The 18,817-nt window shown below is 47.0% G+C and overlaps 1 protein-coding gene across 3 annotated transcripts in view; it reads right to left on the bottom strand.

The window, feature by feature from the left end:
• The window catches only part of FBLN2 (fibulin 2), a 247,445-nt gene that overhangs the window by 43,851 nt on the left and 184,777 nt on the right, over positions 1-18,817 (bottom strand). For all 3 annotated transcript variants that reach the window (XM_090021495.1, XM_090021494.1, XM_090021496.1), the window contains one exon: positions 14,311-14,497. In XM_090021495.1, coding sequence (XP_089877621.1) covers positions 14,311-14,497 — 187 coding nt within the window. The remainder of the gene's footprint in view (positions 1-14,310; positions 14,498-18,817) is intronic.

Raw genomic sequence — 18,817 nt, 5'->3', positions numbered from 1 at the left:
CCTGAGAGTCAACAGCATAAACAAGAAGTCAAATTCTTTCATGTGCAATCAAAGCTTCAGAAGGGAGAAAGCAAGGGCAGAATGGAGAATTTTTTGAAATCCTATGGATAATTTGAACAGGTTACCTTAATTTGCCAGAAGGGAAAGTACTTAAGGATTCTGGTTATGAAAGGTATTTTAGTTAAATCACATAGAAAATGTTTATCCAGTTGACATTTTCTTTCAGCAGGCCAAAACCTCTTGTCCAAAACCTCCCTTCCACTAATAGGTGTATGAGCTAACTTTACTAAGTGTGTGGAGTTTCACTGAACTTTAGCATGAGCTTTGGTTTGGTGCTTGGGGGGGAAAAGTTTCCTTTTCATAATTCTTTACTAAGCATTCATTTAAATGTGCTCAACATACATTACCATGCTCCCTTCTGGGTAAAACTTAATTAAACGTCAGAAAAATGGCACACCCTATTAATTATTTTATGAATTTTAAAAGTGTAATTTATGAACCATTAAGTCCAGTAAAGTAATTCTTTGGTTGGCTGTGAAAAGCACACATTAAAGTTCTGGAAGATACACAGCCTGACCAGGATGGTGGCTAGAGACATTATCTGCAAAGCACAGAATACAGAAGCAGACACAATGCCTCTAGAAAAGGTGGGACTATGTGCTCACTAGCAACCTCTGGCCCATGGTGCTGTGTCATCTGGCCCATGGGACTCCCTAAGGTTCTAGAAATTTGGTGGTAGGGGAGCAGTGCCACTATTCCCCTGCTGCCAAAACTCCAGACCCATGGGGAGCCCTGGGGCCTGTGTGCTGTATCTAGTGCATCATCCTAGTGTGCAAGGCCAGAAGAGAGAGGCACTGGGCATTGGGGCTGTGCGAAGCTCTGGGTGCTGATTAAATTTGGAAGAGATTCAGCAGCCAAATCTCAGAATCTAAATCGAATCAGGAAACCAATACAAAGATCTGAATCAATTTGAAGCCTCCGAATTAATTTGGAAAACATTTGGAAAGCCTTGGAGACATTTGAAAATTTGGGCAGTCGCTGCTCACTGCTGCAGAAGCTAGACTTCATAGTTTCATAGTTTCTAGGGTTGGAAGGGACCTGAGCAGATCATTGAGTCCAACCCCCTGCTGTGGCAGGAAGGAGTACTAGGGTCAAACGACCCCAGCAAGGTGTACATCTAGCCTCCTCTTAAAGAGCCCCAGGGTAGGAGCCAGCACCACTTCTCTTGGAAGTTGGTTCCAGATCCTAGCCGCCCTGACAGTGAAGTAGCGCCTCCTGATATCTAACCTAAACCTGCCCTCTGCCAGCTTGTGACGGTTATTCCTGGTCACTCCTGGTAGTGCACGAGGGAACAGGAACTTCCCCAGTGACCAGATCCCCCCTCAGCCTTCTGTTGCGGAGGCTGAACAGGTTCAGGTCCTGTAGCCTCTCCTCGTAGGGCCTGCCCTGCTGCCCCCTGGTCATGCGAGTGGCCCTCCTCTGGACCCTCTCCATGCTGTCCACATCCCTCCTGAACTGCGGTACCCAGAACTGGATGCAGTACTCCAGCTGCAGCCTGACCAGTCCTGCATAGAGGGGTAGTATCACCTCCTTGGACCTACTTGAGATGCATCTGTGGATGCATGACAAGGTGCAGTTGGCCTTTCTGACTGCATCCCCACACTGCCAGCCCATGTCCATCTTGGAATCAATGACGACTCCAAGATCCTTTTCTGCCTCTGTACTGACGAGAAGGGAGTTCCCAAACCTGTAGGTATGGTGCTGATTGTGCATCCCTAGGTGCATCACTTTGCACTTGTCAGTGTTGAATCCCATCCTATTCTCCTCTGCTCACCCCTGTAACCTGTCTAGATCCTATTCCTCCCTTCTAGCATACCCGCATTCCCCCACATCTTAGTGTCATCAGCAAATTTGAACAGGGTGCATTTTACCCCCTCGTCAAAGTCACTGATGACGATGTTGAACAGTGCGGGCCCGAGGACCAAGCCCTGCAGAACCCCACTGCCCACATCCCTCCAGGTCGAAAATGACCCATCTACCACCACTCTCTGGGTGCAGCCTTCCAGCCAGTTGGTGACCCAATTGACTGTGTGGGTGTCAACACCACAGTCCCCCAGTTTCTTAATGAGAACGGGGTGAGAGACTGTGTCGAAGGCCTTCCAAAAGTCCAGAAAGACCATGTCCACTGCTACCCCTGCATCTAAGGATTTGGTGATCTGGTCATAGAAGGCCACCAGGCACAGGACCTGCCACTAACGAACCCATGTTGATTGCCCCTGAGCATAATCTCCCCTGCTGGCCCCTCACGCATATGCACCAGAATAATTTTCTCAAAAAGCTTGCCCAGGATTGAGGTAAGACTAACTGGCCTATAGTTTCCCTGGTCCTCCTTCTTCCCCTTTTTGAAGATGGGCCCTCTTCCAGTCTTCTGGCACCACACCAGAGCACCACGAGTGCTCGTGAAGCTGTGCCAGGGGTCCCGCAATGACCTCAGCCAATTCCCTCAGTACTCAGGGGTGGAGATCATCTGGACCAGCTGACTTGAATACAACCAGTCCTTCCAGAAGTTCTCTTACTAGTTCTTCACTAACTCTTGGCCTAGGTGCACATCCCCCAGGATCTAAGGAGGGCCCACAGGGGGGGTGACTGTTCAGGTCCCTGCTCAGGAAAACGGAGGCAAAGAAATCGTTAAATATGTTGGCTTTGTCGTCTGGTGTGACGACCAGATTTCCTAGTGTGTCCTGCAGGGGCCCCACATTACCCAGAACCTTCTTTTTGCCCCCTATGTATTTAAAAAAGGACTTCTTGTTGTTCCTGATCTGGGAAGCTAGTCCCAGTTCCATCTCTGCCCTGGCCTTCCTGACTGCCCCCCTGCATCCCCGAGCAACCATAGTATAATCCTCCCTGGTGATGGCCCCTCCCTTCCATTGGCTGTGCACCTCCCTTTTAGCTAGGAGACATTCCCGGATGCTTTTGGTGAGCCATGGGGACTTTTGTGCCCTCCTGCTCCCTTTGATCCGTGTTGGGATTACCTCTCTTTCGGCTTGGAGGATCGTCTCCTTAAGGAGCAACCACTCATCTTGGACACCTGGCTCCCCTCCCCTCCGGGACCTCAGCACTTCCCCAACTATTCTCCTTAGCTCATTGACGTCCACCCTCCTGGAATCTAGGGCTGCTGCCTTGCTGTAGGCCTTTGCCACCTTGCACTGGATGGTGAATTCCAGCAGGCAATGATCATTGTCGCCCAGGTGATCTAGCACCTTCAGCTCCCACACCAGGTCATCACCCGTGGCCAGCAGCAGGTCCAACAAGGCATCTCCCCTGGTGGGGCTGTGCACCTCCTGGGTTAGATGGAGGTCCTGCATTCTGAATCTGGACTCCATGCCGGTAAATAGGTGGGGTAGGTAGGGGCCGGAAGAGGGGGGAAGGGACCATGGGGGGACCCCTGCCAGGCCCCATCTCCTGTCCCCAGTCCCCTTGAGTGCCTCCCAACCACTGTCTGCTCTCCCAGCCCCGCCAATGGCTGCACCTCCTGGCCCCAGTGTCCTGGCTTTTTAAAAATAAAAAAAGTTCCACACTCACCGGCTGTTGCAGCGACCACTGGGGCTTCTAGGGGCTTGTGACAGAGCCCTCCTATGCAGCACAGGGCACTGTGGGGCAGCAGGGATTGCCCTGTCCCCCCACCCCACCTGGCAGCAGCTGGTGAATGCAGGGATTTTTATTTTATTTTATTTTTTATAGAGCTGGGATGCTGGGGCCAGGCAGGTCAGCCATCTGTTTGATTCAGAGATTCGGCGGCAGCCAAATCTCCGAATCAGATTCAGCGGAATCAGTTCAGGACAGTGATTCGAATCACCAAATCAAATCACTATCCCCTGAATTGGCCGAATCCAAAAAAAATACTAGCTGCTTGCACAGGCCTACTGGGCACCAGGACTCAATCTCAGTGTGAGAGGGGGCAGAGGGTCAGTGTCAGGACCCAATCCTGACAGGAGGGGGCACTGCTGGGCTCCTGGGACCCCATCCCAGGGTACAGGGGCACAGGAGGGGATGGTGTCAGGCCCCCAGAACCCATCCTGGTGTATGGGGCACAGAGAGAATAGTGCTGGTGTTGGGCCCCAGACCCAATCTGGCCTGCAGACGGGCCCTTCTCCATTCCTCTGGCCTATGAGGCCAAAAGTTGTGCATCACTGATCTACTCCATTTGAAAAAGTATGACAGATGTTCAGTGCAGCTCTCCAGGGCCTCGGTTCAGCATAACATCCCTAATTAGCACAATATTTAGCATATGCTTAAATTTATACAGGTACCTAAATCTCTTTGAAGCCAACAGGAATTAAGCATAGGTTTCATTTCAAGCACATGTTTAAGGGCAGTTCTGAATTTAGACACACTGCAGAGTAAGATGTAAGAATTATATACCTCCAGCCTACCCAAATGTTTTGCTGAGTCATTCAGTTCACCCACTATACTAATGGCCCTGTACCAGTTCCAGGTCCATGTGCTCAAGGCCCAAAGGCAGCAATTTAACAACAGACATGCAGCAACAGAGTTGTTTAGGAATGGAAAACTCCTCTTAGTTTGGCAGTGATCCCTACTGGATTTTCTGCCATTTGTCCTGCAGTTAGATCAAACACATTTTTGTCTCTTCACATGTTTCTGTAAACAAAACCCAAGCTGTTATTAAACTATTTACAATTAAATTATTACCAGCTATCCTTTTAGCTGCAAACACCAAACTAGCAAGTCTTACTCAACACTGAGTTTAACAGAAGCTTACACCAAATTTGCTCCATGCACTTTTATATCTCTGCAATCTCATCTGAGGTTAGCAATTCACATAAAGCTGAAAATTCACAAAGAGTGACAGATCCAGAGGAACTTCATACCTGTAGCCCAGCATTCCTTCTTTGCAAGAGCCACGTAGTGGTAACAACTTTCCAAGGCAACCAACAGCTGAATTTGGTGCAAAATTCAAAGCTGGTTATCTGGGGGGAATTTTTTGTATAAAAATGTTGTCATTTTTGTTTTTTTCCATTCCAGAGAAGGCAAGCTAACTAGGCGTGGAAACATCATTTTAAAATATCTGTTTAATCTCCTCTATTATACTGCTTAAATGGTTAACAAATACATAGTCCCAGTCAAGGGGCACGGAGCCCCAGGTCGGCATGTGCCTGGCCCCCACGTTGCCACGAGGGAGGGGCTGCGGCCACCTGCCTGGAGCAGCGCGAGGATCCAAGGGCTGTACACAGACCCAGTTGGACACAGCTGCTGCTGGGAGCTGCTCCATGGGCCTTTGACCACAGGGGAGTAGGAGGTGACAGCAAGTCCTTCCAGATGACATAGCTTATGTAAACCCATGGGTGGCAAAAGAAGGCAAAGGGCTTTCCCAGTCCACTGTAGCCACCAGCTTGGTGGAAAAGAGGGAGCAGACTGGCTAGGAAAACTAGTCTCCCCCTCGCCCCTCCTTCCTTCCCTCGCACCTGCCCTGCCACCTTCCTGTTCCTGAGGCATCGCACTGCTTCCCTTCTCCACTGGACTGTGCTGCACTAAATATTAACCAGTAATGCATTAGCAATATAAATATACTTATCATTTAAATGTTTAACCTTTCACATTCCTAAAACTAAGAGCTTTTTTCTTATTACAAAGCACCCATACTTTTCTTTATGGTTTAGATGTGAAGATATTTAAACTTGGAAAGCTCATGGGCGACTGGTGACTCCTGAGTCGGGGGGGGCACATGCCTCCCCAGCAGCCAGTCAGCAACTGGGTGGGGTCTCCCCATGGCTTATTTTGCTGATCGGGGAGTCCTGGAAGTGTCAGTGATGCTTCTCTTGGTGCCCCCACTCTCTGGCTGTTGCTCGCAAGGGGGGCACCGGCGCTACCGCCTGCCCATTGCCTAACCGGGGAGCGCTGGCTGTCGGGGGGTGGGGGGGTACCAGGGCTCTCAAGGGGTGCATGTGCACATTGCCACTGGCTCCCCTTATAATTCAAATATGTCCCTGGCTGACTGAACTGCAGCTTGGGATGTATTGTGAAATGCAAAACACACAAAATGTAAAACTACTGCAAACTATTCAAAGTGTGTGACAAATCTAGAATGACATGACAAATATTGATATAAAAACAAAAAGAGCCATCTTTCAAAGAATTCAAGCTATGTGATTAGATAACATAGCATAGAGATGGGCAAGATTCTTGGCTGGTATAAATTAGGGTGGGGCCATTGTTCTCCAAAAAGTAATACTGGCTTATACCAGTTGAGGATCTGGCCAAAAAAATGTAAAGAATATGTAATGATTTTGCAGCTAGTCACATGCAGTTAACACTCTGAAGGATCATTAACCACTGCTGTGACATTGTGTCTGCTTTGCTTTCCTAACAACATGTGAAATGGTTATTAAAGATGTTGTACATGCAATTCCTCTGTATCTTTACTTTTGATATATTGCACAGGGAACAAAATTCCTTAGAAGAGACTTTATTTTTACTTAGAATTTCCAGGAGCTATAAAGATTTTCATATAAAAATACAGGGAACACTAGGGTCACATTTGACATTGTTTTACTTTGTAAATACCCATGTAAATCTTTAGCCTTTTTCTTCTGCCCTGTGTATTTTTTTCCATACTGTATAAGATACTCCTCTGAGGGGAAAAATTGAATGGAGTACCCACCCCTAACCCAAGGGGATACTTACACAAATGTTGACATTTCTTTGAGAAATCTCAAAAGTGTTATATAATAAAGGGCTTTTAGTTCCTTAGGGAAAAAATAAAAGTCTGCTCAGGTTTCTAGATTTCTGTTTCTCATTGAAGTTTCACAGCTTTTGAATTTTAGTAATGTGTATAATACAACACTATCGAGTTGGTCCTTGGAGTGGCTGGAAACCAGCAGACAACTCAGTCGAAGAGAATGGACAAATATTTGAAACCCAGTCCTGATGTTGCTACTCCACAGGGAAAACTGTAACTTGTTTTTCATGTGTAGTAGGTTGTCGATGTATTGCATGATATAGTGGGTAAAGAGGAGATTGGAAGGCCCAAGATTCAGTTGCCTATCCTACAACTTCTTCTTGTGTGACCTCAGGACATACATTTTTCTAAATATTTTCAGTTTACTCAGTGATCATAAAATCATAGAAAGTTAGTGTTGAAAAAGACCTCAGGAGGTCATCTAGTCCAATCCCCTGCTCAAAGCAGGACCAGCCCCAACTAGATCATCCCGTCCAAGACTTTGTCTAGCTGGGTCTTAACCTCCAAAGGTAGAGATTTTACAACCTCTATGGCTAGCCTGTTCCAATACTATACTACCCTCCTAGTGTGACAGTGGACACATCTACACATTCATTAATGCGCCTTAGATACCGCACATTTAGTTTAATGCTTCCTTAATAAAGTAAAAACTAAATGTGCAGTACCTAAACTTACTGTGCAGTAGCACTGGTGAGTGGTTATTTAATGATGTTTACTGCACAATCCCCTAATAACACTTTGCAGTAGACTATCAGCACCATTTTTGCCATGATACTATCATGCAGTATTATTAAGCCAATGCACAGTGTCTCATGTAGACATGCCCAGTTTTTCCTAACATCTAACCAAAACTTCCCTTGCTGCAACTTGAAACCATTGCTCTTTTTTCTGTAATCTGCTACCACTGAGAACAGTTCAGCTCCACCCTATTTGGAACAACCCTCTATCTCCTGGCAATGCTCCTACTAATGCAGCCCAGCATGCTGTTAGCTTTCTTTGGAACACGGGGACACTGTTGGCTCATATCCAACTTATTGTCCACTGTAACCCACAGGTCCTTTTCTGCAGAGGTGCTGCTTAGCCAGTTGGTCCCCAGCCTGTATCAGTGCATGGGATTGTTCTGTCCTAAGTGTAGGACTTTACACTAGTCCCTATTGAAGCTTATGAGATTTCTTTTGGTCCAATCCTCCAATTTCTCTAGGCCTCTCTGAATCTTAGACCTACCCTCCAGCATATCTACTAGTCCTCCCAACTTGGTGTCATCCACAAACTTGTTAAGAGTACACTCCATCCCATCTTACAGGTAACTGATGAAGATACTAAAACATAGCCAGGCCCAGGATTGATTCCTGGGCCACTCCACTTGATACCAGCTGCCAACTAGACATCAAACCATTGACTACTACCCTCTGAACCCAAACATCCAGCTAGTTTTCTATCCACCTTACAGACCATTCATCCAACCCATACTTCCTTAGCTTGCTTCTGAGAATGTTGTCAGAGACCATATCAAAAGCCGTGCTGAAATCAAGGTATATCATGTTCGCTGCTCTCCCCATATCCATAGAGTCAGTCATCTCATCGTAGAAGGCAATTTAGTTGGTCAGGCATAACATGCGCTTGCTGAATTCACGTTGACTGTTCCTAATCACCCTCTTCTCAGCGTGCTTAGAAATCGATTCCTCGAGGACCTTCTTCAAGATTTTTCCAGCAATTTAGGTGAAGCTCACTAGTCTGTAGTTCTCTGGATTCTCCTTCTTCCCTTTCTTAAAGATAGGCACTATATTTGCCCTTTTCCAATCATTTGGGACCTCTCCTGATCACTATGAGTTTTCAAAGATGATGGCCAGTGGCTCTGGATCAGCCAATTCCCTCAGCACCCTAGGGTGAATCCCATCTAGCTTCATGGACTTGTATATGTCCAGGTTTTCTAAATAGTCCCTAACCTGTTCTTTTTCCGCTGCTGACTGCCCACCTTCTCCCCAAATGTGTGCTGCCAGGAGCAGTAGCCTGGGAGCTGAACTTGCCTTTGAAGACTGAGGCAAAAAAGGCATTGAGCACTTCAGCCTTTTCTGCATCTTCTGTCACAAGGCTACCTCCCTCATTTAGTAAGGGACCTGCACTTTCCCTGATCTTTCTCTTGTTGCTGACACACTTGTAGAAACTCTTCTTGTTACCCTTTACATCCCTTGCTAGCTGCAACTCCAGTTGTGCTTTAGCCTTCATGATTTCATCCCTGCCTTCCTGAGCAATACTCTTATATCCCTCCCTAGTCATTTGTCGAAAGCTTCACTTTTTATAGATTCATAGATTGTTAGGGGCTGGAAGGGACCTTGTAGATCACCAGGTCCAGTCCCCCTGCACTAGGCAGGAAAAGACAACTAGGGTCAAGTGACCCCAGTGAGGTGACTGTCCAGTAGGCTTGTGCAAAGTGACTAGCATTCACTTTGGATTTGGCTGATTCGGGGGACAGCGATTCGATTTGGTGATTTGAATCACTGTCCTGAATCAATTCGGACAAATCTGATTTGGAGATTTGGCTGATGCTGAATCTCTGAATATCCAAATCACTCAGGTCCATCCTCTGCCTGCCCTCCCGGCCTGGCAATGGCTGCCCTGCCTGCCCCAGCTCCCGGCACTTTAAAAAAAAAAGGCACCACCTCATTAGGTGTTGCCAGGTGTGTGTGTGGGGGATCCTCATGGACTCCCCACTGCTCCACACTGTGGGGGGGCTCTTCATGATGCCCCCCACTGTCCCAACCCTCCCCCCCACCATGGCTGCCCTGCCTGCCCCAGCTTTGGCCCTTTAAAGAAAAAAAAACAAACAAACAAGAAAACCCCCCGGGCTCACTAGTTTTTGCCAGCCAGGGGCAATCTCCGCTGCCCCCTGCTACATGTGGGGTTCTGCACAAGCCCACCGAAGCCCCAAGGCTGCTGCAGGAACCCAAGTCCCAGGGTTCTTCTTGTGACTTTCTCCTTAAAAGGCTGGAGCTGGGGTGGGTGGGGCAGCCATGAATTGGGCTCATGGCAGAGCCCCCATGCAGCATGGGGCAGTCCCCCTGTGGTCCCCTCCCCCAGCCCCTCCTGTCTCACCCCTTACTTACCAGCTCCGAGACTGCCACCAGCACCCTGCTGCAGCTGATGGAGACTTTCCAAATCACTGAAGCTCTCCAAATCTTTTCTGAAAATCTGGAGAGCTTTGAATCAATTCGGACCTTTTCATTGGTCCCAATTCGAATCAGGTTTGGAGATTCAGCCACTGAATCAGGCCAAATCGAATCATCACCTGAAGCTTTGCACAGCCCTACTGTCCAGTCTCCTTTTGAAGATTTCCAGGGCAGGTGACTGCACCACCACGGGAAGGAGTTTATTTCAGTCTGGACACCCTGACCTTGAAGGAGTTTTTCCTGGAACTGAGCATAAAGCAGCCATCTAGGAGTTTGTATCCATTGCTTCTTGTCTTTTCCAGGGATGCCCTGGTGAACAGCTGTTCACCGAGTTCTTGATATACTCCCCTGATGTAGTGGTAAGGTGCTACCAAGTCCCTTCTCAGACCTCTCTTCTATAGACTGGAGAGGCCCAAGCCACTGAGCCTCTCCTCATATGGCTTGTCTTGCAAGTCCCTGATCATACAGGTGGCTCTTTTCTGGATCCTCTCAAGTTTTTCCACGTCCTTGTTGAAGTGTGGCACCCAGAACTGGATGCAGTACTCAAACTGCCATCTCAACAGTGGGAGTACACCAGTGGAGTACAGTGGGAGTATCACTTCCTTAGTTTTGAATGAGATGCAACAGTTAATGCATGCCAGTGTATTGTTTGTCCTGCTGGCCACAGCACTGCATTGTCAGCTCATGCAATGCTCGATCACTATCCCTAGGTCCCTTTTGGCTGTGGTGCAAGTCAAACTGTCGTCAACGAGCCTGTAGGTATGTTGGGAATTGTTTGCCTCTAGATGGAGCACCTTACACTTCTCAGTGTTGACCAGAACTTCATCTGGTTCTGGTCTGCCCAACTCTCCAGCCTCTCCAGGTCCGCCTATACCTGCAACCCATCTTCTGGCATGACCATGCTCCCTCATAACTTGGTGTAATCCGCAAACTTGGCCAGTGAGCTTTTCACCCCCACATCCAAATCAGGGGTGTTTTTCCAACATCTTTATCAGTCCAAGCATGGACCCAAAGGGCACCACTGGCTACTTCTTGCCAGGATAACACAGATCCGTTCATGAGAACTCTCTGGGTCCTACCATGCAACCAGTTTTCCACCCACTGAACTCTTGAGCAGTTAAGCCCACAATCTTCCAATTTTTCCACAAGGATATCATGGGATACTAGATCAAAATCCTTTTGAAAGTCTAGGTATATAACGCCACCCTTCTCTCCCATGTTCAGGTGGTGAGAGACCTGTTCACAGCAAGAGATGAGATAGGCAAGACAAGATTTACCCACAACAAACCCATGCTTGCTGTCATTCAGAATCTTATGCTCAATGAGGGTATCATGCACAGATTCTTTAATGAGTTTTTGCAGGATTTTCCATGGGATGGAGGTTAGGCCAATTGGCCTATAGTTGCCCAGGTCTTCCTTCCTCTTCTTGAAGATGGGCACAATCTTGGCCTTCTTCCAATCCTCAGGACTCTCCCCTGTGTGTCACAATTTCTGAAAGAGTTTTGCCAGGGGTTCCACAATGATCTCAGCCAGCTCCATCAGCACTCTTGGGTGAAGTCTATTTGGTCCTGCTGACTTATAAATGTCTAGCTTTTCTAGCTGGTTTTGTACCAGCTCAGCATCCACAATGGGAAGGCTATCATTCCCACCATGCCCTCTGTGATCCTTATCTCACTTGTCTTTCCCCTTGGTCTCGTGAAATACCGAAGCAAAATGGGCATTCAGGAGTTCAGTTTTTTCCCCCGAGTGTCCATTACCAGCTGCCCCAAGGTGTTAAGCAGGGGCCCCATACTTCCATTTGTTTTCCTTCTGCTCCCTACATACCTAAAGAAGGACTTCTCATTGTCCTTGACTAACTTAAACTCAGTTGCCTACAAGTGTGGACCACTGTCATATAGTCCTCCTTGAGGACTGTCCCTAGCTTCCACTGTGTGTACGCCTCTTTTTTCTTTTTCAAGGAGGACTGCAATGTCCCTATTGAGCCAGGAGGGCTTGTCAGCCCTTCTGCTACATTTCCCCTTCATGGGAACAGTTCTGTTCTGTTCTGGAAGGACAGGCAGGGTAGAAGAGGAGGAGGAGTCATACTTTATGTAAAGAGCTGTATTGCTCAGAGCTCTAGTATGAAGCTGGAGATGTACCTATTGAAAGTCTCTTGGTTAGGTCAGAGGGGAGAGCAACAAGGGTGATGTGGTCTATAGCAGACACCCACCACAACAAGACCAAGTGGATGTGGTAAATGAGGCTTTCTTTAAACAGCAAATGGAAGTTTCCCAATCACAGGAACCTCATTCTCATGGGGGACTTCAATCACCCTGACATCTGCTGTGAGGGCAATATAGCAGTCAACAAGCAACTGAGGAAGTTTTGGAGGGTGCTGGGGACAACTTCCTGGTGCAACCATTAGAGAAGCAAGCTGAGGGTCATGCTCTTATTGACCTGATGCTCACAAAAAGGGAGGAATTGGTGAGGAATGTGGTAGTGGATGGCAACTTGGGCAGTTCATGATCCCAAGGAAAGAGAGCAGCAGAGTATGGACTCTGAACTTGAGAAAAGCAGACTTTGACTCACTGAGGGAATGGATTGGTAGGATCCCCTGGGAGGCCAGTCTGAGGAGGAAAAGAGTCCAGAAGAGCTAGCTGTACCTTACTGAAGGTGCAAAAACTTTATTTAGGGCGGAGGAATGAACCATCCCAATGCACTGGATGACTAGCAAGTATGGCAGAAGACCAGCTTGGCTTAGCAGGGAACTCTTCAGTAAGCAAAACATAAAAAGGAAGTTTAGACATACCGCTCTCCTAAACTTGGTCTTGACCAAAGGAGATGATCTGATGTGTGGCTTGAACATTGAGGGTAGCCTGGGTGACAGTGACCATGAGCTCATCAGGTTCACTGTCCGCCACAAAGTTGACAAATCAACTAGCAGGATTGAAGTCCTGGACTTCAAAAATGCTGACTTTGGCAGGCTCCTGGCATTAGTAGGGGAGGTGATGTGAGACCAGGGATGGAAGGCAAATGGGGTACATGAAGGAGTGGTCGTTCCTCAAGGACATGATCTTTGGAGCACAAAAGAAATTACACAAAATATGCATTATAACTTTGGGTCTGGTTCCTTTCACGCCTTTGACTGTGTGGCCAGTGCTCCCAGCCTCCAAAACTGCACTGGAACCCTTCAAGACTTCCACGTGCTCCAGAAGCTGGGGGTGCCCATCAGCTGATCGGGGCCCCAGCTAGGGGAGCCCACCACACACTCTCCTACCCAGAAGTCCCAGTCAGCTGATTACAGATCCCAACTGGGGCAGCACAGGGAGTCAAACTTGCTTCTTGCCAATACAGGTGCTCCTGCTGCACCTACAAATACGATTCAATGAGATCTAATGATCAATCCCACAACTGCATCTCCTGCCATACACATGTGGCATGGCAGGAAGTACAACTGTTGGGATCATGCATCAGATCCCATTACACCTTTAAATTAATGTCTGTCAGGGGCCTCAAGCAGAGTTTCAGGCTGTATTTGATAAACAGTTTGGGCTGAAAATATGAAAAAAATATAGGTAATAAGATACTTTCAAAACACAATTTTATTTTTTCAGGCTTAATTCACAGAGGAACTTAGGTAACATTCATAAACACAAGGAGGAATAAGAGGAAGTTGTAGTTTTGTACCCTATAGCCCAGTGGTTAGGACACTTACTGGGATATGAGATTAAATTCTTCTGCATTTGCTTTGAAACAGTAGCTTGATCTCCCACCTCTCCAAAGTGCCCCAACCACTGGATATAAAGATGTGACCATCACCTCCTTCTCCTCTTTTGTTTTGTGAATAAAATCCATTCCCTTGTGGCCCTGTAGGATATTCTGAGGTGAGGGCCTTTCATTCCACTTTGTATTCACTGAAGCATGAACTAGCACACCGTCTAGTGAGAACTTTTTAACTGTCAACTGGCTCAGTCTCTCTATCTCAATGCAGTGTTTCTTTCAACACAATCTGCCTACTGAAGAGCTAGTATTTTTTGAGAAAAACTATTTAAAAGTTACTTGCTTACTCCCTTTTGCTCCTGTGGTGTGACAAGCAATAAGGAAAGAGGACTGAGAATTTATCTAAGCGTTAGTATTTTACATACAGAAAACTGAATGGTCCTGCTTAAGTCATTTATGGGGCACACAGCAGCACTGTCCAACTTCCTAGATAATGAAGTACTAATAGGTGGGTGAGTGCCTAAAGTTCAGAACATCTAATCATTTTCTCAACATCACTATTTGTAAAACTTAGGACATCTCCTGAAAGTGCATATGAGTGTGCTTCTAAAGGATCACCTTATCTATAGCCTGCAGTGGAGACACCTTTCACATCTACAACCACCTGCAATTCGAAAGGCTACCTACTTTTTTCAGGGGACATTGTTGGCAGAGGCTCAGGATGCCTTTTTATTTCTGGAGATATGAGATGATCTTCTCCTTCACAGCAAGAAAGCATCACATGGTTGCAAGGGTAGCCCAAGTTTGGGTTGGACTCACAGGTTTTCCCCTCACTTTTTACTCTCAGTCCTAGAGAGCAACAGTCACAACATTGCTGCAAAAAATGAAAGGAGAGAAGGAAACTATTAGTCACTTATCTTTTTTGTGCACTGTATCACAGAGAGATGGAAAATGAGGACTGATCCTTAAGAAGGAGGTGATCAGAAAGTATGCTTAGGATTTAGTCAGTTACAAAAATAAGTGTTTCACTCCTTATTCTGGCTCCAGCAAAAACAGCTGAAGATGGGACAACTATTAAAAGCCTAGTAGTAGCATAAACTTCAGTTACAGAGCACGTGGAAACCAAAGGTGAATGTTGTAGAAGCAACTCCATATAACTACCACAGTGATATGCATATATTTTGATATACTGTAGGCTAGATTTGGGAATGTCTGCTGGTTCTTTGAGGCAATGTACAATAAATTTAGAAAATCTTAACCATAAGCAGTTGTGTTCCACTTGAAATTGTCTAGCTGTCAGATAATTTTTTTAAAACTGCATAGGTAGTCTTCAATACCATGGCTGGGAGAGCAGGTTACCATTTCACTGGCTTCTCATTTGATGTGCGATTATGCCTGATTTATGAGAAAACTGTAGCAGCAAAAATAAATGAAAAGGTGATTTTTCAGACATCTTGGGCCATCTCAGTAAATTGGATATCAAAAATCAGTGTGCTCACTGCACATACATACTTATGCTTTCCATGGCTGAGGGAAATTACTGTTCCATGAAAGTTCAAATGATGCAAATCCATCTGTTTATTAATTATGCATAATAAAATACATGCTTTCCCTGCTTTTCAGCAAGCCTTACACACTAGCAAACACACTGCCCTATCCTGACGGGAAATCAGTTTGTCTTTTTCATATTTTGCTATGGACTACAGCAATGCGATAGACCTAGGCACAAAGCTCTCAGCATTTGAAATATTCTAACAAGTAGGGCTGTGCAAAGCTTCAGTGGCCGATTTGATTCGGAAAGCATTTGATCCAATTTGGTGGCTGAATCTCTGAATCCAAATTGAATTAGGAGACCCATTAATCTCAGCCATAGCCACAGCTTTATATGCTTTTTCTGCATACCTTGAGGTACCAGGCACAGCTCATGACTGCTGAGATGGTGGAAGGATAAAGCGTTCCACAGGAGCATTGGGGGGGGGGAGGTTCCCCAGCGTGCTGAGCAGCAGACCCAGAACTGGACCAGAAGCACTTCCAGTCCACTTCCAGGTCTGCTACGGAGTGTACAGGGGATGCTCCTCCTCACCCCCCCCCCCCAGCTTGGCGACTGGTGCCTCCTGGGTCTGGGGGGTACCTGGGGTCCCCCCACAACCAATCACAGAGCTGGGGGTGGAGGGGGGTCCTCTATGTACTCAGTAGTGGACCTGGAAGTGGACCGGAACTACTTCTGGTCCATTACCAGGTCTGTTGCCGAGCATGCAGGGGGCCCCGCTATGCTCCTGTGAGACGCTCCGTCAGCCCCACCATCTCAGCATTCACAAGCCGTGTCCGGTACCTCGAGGTATGTAGAAAAAACATAAAATCTGTGTCTATGGCCAAATCGCTGATTCTCCAATTCAGAATCAAATATTCAGATTTGGATTTGGCCGAAAAGAAAATCGGGACTGTGATCTGAATCAGCGACCTGAATCACTGTCCCCTGAATCGGGCCAAATCTGAATTGAATATGCCCTGTTTCATACACCCCTACTAACTAGTACAATACATTACAACCTAGGCTACTGGGAGCACATGAAGCCTGTTTTCTGGTCCAATTTTAGCATGGGTTAGGTCTGGTAACAACTTACATATAATTCACATTTTCAAAACAAGATTTCAAATAGGAATCCATAGCATCAAAAGCATCTTGTTGTGGGTTTTCTGAGTTCTTTGCAACAGAAGGATTGCTCCTTAACTTGTTCATAGTCAAGAAACAAGTGAAGATGAAGAGCCAGCATTTTCTAAGGGTGCCTTGACTCTAAGAAGGTTGAGAACCACTTACCTGGACGTTACATGAGTCAGTGACATGGTAAAAAGGGCCATCCCTAATACTCTGTATGAGCAACAATAACCATGTTAGTTCCTGTGCTCTGCTTAAGAAAGTAGATGTTGTTCCCTCCAAGCATTCATTGCCCAAAAGTGCCCTTCCATTTGTATTCCTCAACCTCCCTAAACACCAACCAACAGAACTGATGACTGCAAAAAGTAGGGGGAGGTAACAGTGTGTTTGCTGGACAATTTGCTTTTCCTTTCTTCCATGTGTGTATCTAAAGAGATTGCAGACTCTGAGCTTCCTCTGAATATTGGGGAGACAGAGAGAAAGTGAATTGAGCCTTTGCAGGGCACATGCCTCAGGGTATTACCTATAGAGATGGGAAGTCAGAAGGGGGAAGACTGCACTGCCATTTACTCAAGGCCATGTGCAATTTTCATAGTCAGGCCAAGAAAGTGCATCAGACAAGTAATACTAATCCCTAAACGTGTTTCAAGAGCACTTACTGAACACCAGTCAAGTTTATGCATAATGGGTAACTAATCAACCAACGATGTGGAGGAGCTGCTTCTCCCTGCTCCCCACAAGGAGACTGTATGTAAATGAAGGTACCCACCACGGATTTGAATATTAATAAATATCCTCGCATCCTAATAATTGCATTTAGAGGGCTGCAGCCAAAAATCAATGTTAGAAAATACTTGACAGAGCTCAGAGTTTCTCTTCTCAACAGAAGGAAAGAAGAGCAGATAAACTGCTGACAGTTTCACTACCAGTGCGACTCAGTCTGCCCAGTTATCATTTCTACATTGCAAACTCTTTGGAACTGCCCATCTAAATTAAGTAAAATAAAATTAGTTTAGTTACTAACAAGTCAGGTCTCAGACGCAAAAGCTAAGTTAAACTGGCTGCAATTGCAACTGTCAGCAAAAAGTCCAATAATTGAACGGGGACAAAAACTGAACTAAATTTGCACATCCAGAGCTGGTTCTGCCAAGCCAGTCAAAACCATGGCAAGAGTTTCCTTACAGAGTGGTGTTTTGCCCAATCACATTCTATCACTGTCAATTTAGGACTTTTGACCAACTCTATAGTTATAGTGGCTTTCTTCTAGTGTGAACAAGGCTTTAATGTTTCCATAGAACAGATAGGATCTCGGCTTTTGGGTCTTTCCAAACAACCCAGAGAATGAAATGTATGGAACACTTTTTTTCCTTTATTTGAAAGATGAAGGATGAAGTCACTTCTTTCAATATTTAAACCTTTAGTTACAAGGAGTCTAGGTATTTCTCTGTGTTCATTCTACAGCAGCAGCTCCAAAACTGTGGTGCCAGTGGTACACAAATGACCTGAGTGGTACGCAGAAGGCCAGGGGTAGGTGTGCATGCACACACGCACACACACACACACACACACACACACAGAGCCACAGCCTGCTGCACATGGCCAGGAATGCAGCGCGGCTGTGTGTGGTGCAGCACCCAACAAGTAAGTATGTTGGGGGGAAGGGATGTGGGGGAGAGGAGGTTGTAAAGATTGAGGCCCCCATGGTAAGGGAGGGAGTGGGACAGAGGCAGGGGCAAATGAGGCCCCAGAGTGGGTGGTGAGATAGTCAGAAACCAGATGGCTCATCCAAGGATGCAGGGGGTCCTGCTGGTGCATGCACCCCATGGGAGTAATAGGGGGCACATGCCCCCCAGATTTGTTAATAGGATGGAGACGAACTGCCCACTGCATGCTGGGCTCTGCTCCCCACTGCCACTGCCTTGGAAGCCATGTGCAATGCCATGTACCTTCTGCATTCCCTGCCTTCCCAGGGCCCAGAAGCACAGCATGGCATCTTGTATGGCTCTTGAGGCAATGATAGCAGGATGCAGAGCCCAGTGGGCATGCCGTTGCTCCCTGGGGGGAGTTTCTCCTCTGGGGCCAGCCACAAAAAGATGTGGCCCCTCCTGTGGTGACCTGACCCTTTCCAGGCTTAGAAGGCCTGGAAGGCACATGGCATCATGAGCAGCTCTGGATGCAGTGGGGTGCAGAGCTCAGCATGCAATGCACAGCAGCAACCTGCCTCTGCCCCATGCACAAATCCAGGGGGCATGTACCCCCATGCCTCCTCCAAGGGTGTGCACAATTGCAAGGAGCCATGCCCCCCACCCCCCATATCCCTGAGTGATCCTCCTGTGACTCCGTCCCATGACCCACCCCATCCCCAGCCCCAGGGTCCCATTCACCCCAGTCCCTGCCCCTGTCCCACTCCCTCCCTCATCATGAGGGCCTCTATCTTCCCTCCCTTCACTCTCCTGACTCCGTGTGTGTGTGTGTGTGTGTGCGCGCACACGCCCACACGCGGCAGGCCACAGCACCCTCAGCCCTGCTGCTGCCCCT

The sequence above is a fragment of the Crocodylus siamensis genome, chromosome 11 (genome assembly GCF_052110815.1).
Source record: "Crocodylus siamensis isolate JL-2025a chromosome 11, ASM5211081v1, whole genome shotgun sequence".
Lineage (NCBI taxonomy): Eukaryota > Metazoa > Chordata > Crocodylia > Crocodylidae > Crocodylus > Crocodylus siamensis.
The sequence above is the reverse complement of the archived record's forward strand: the minus strand, read 5'-3'. Positions and strand labels throughout refer to the sequence as shown.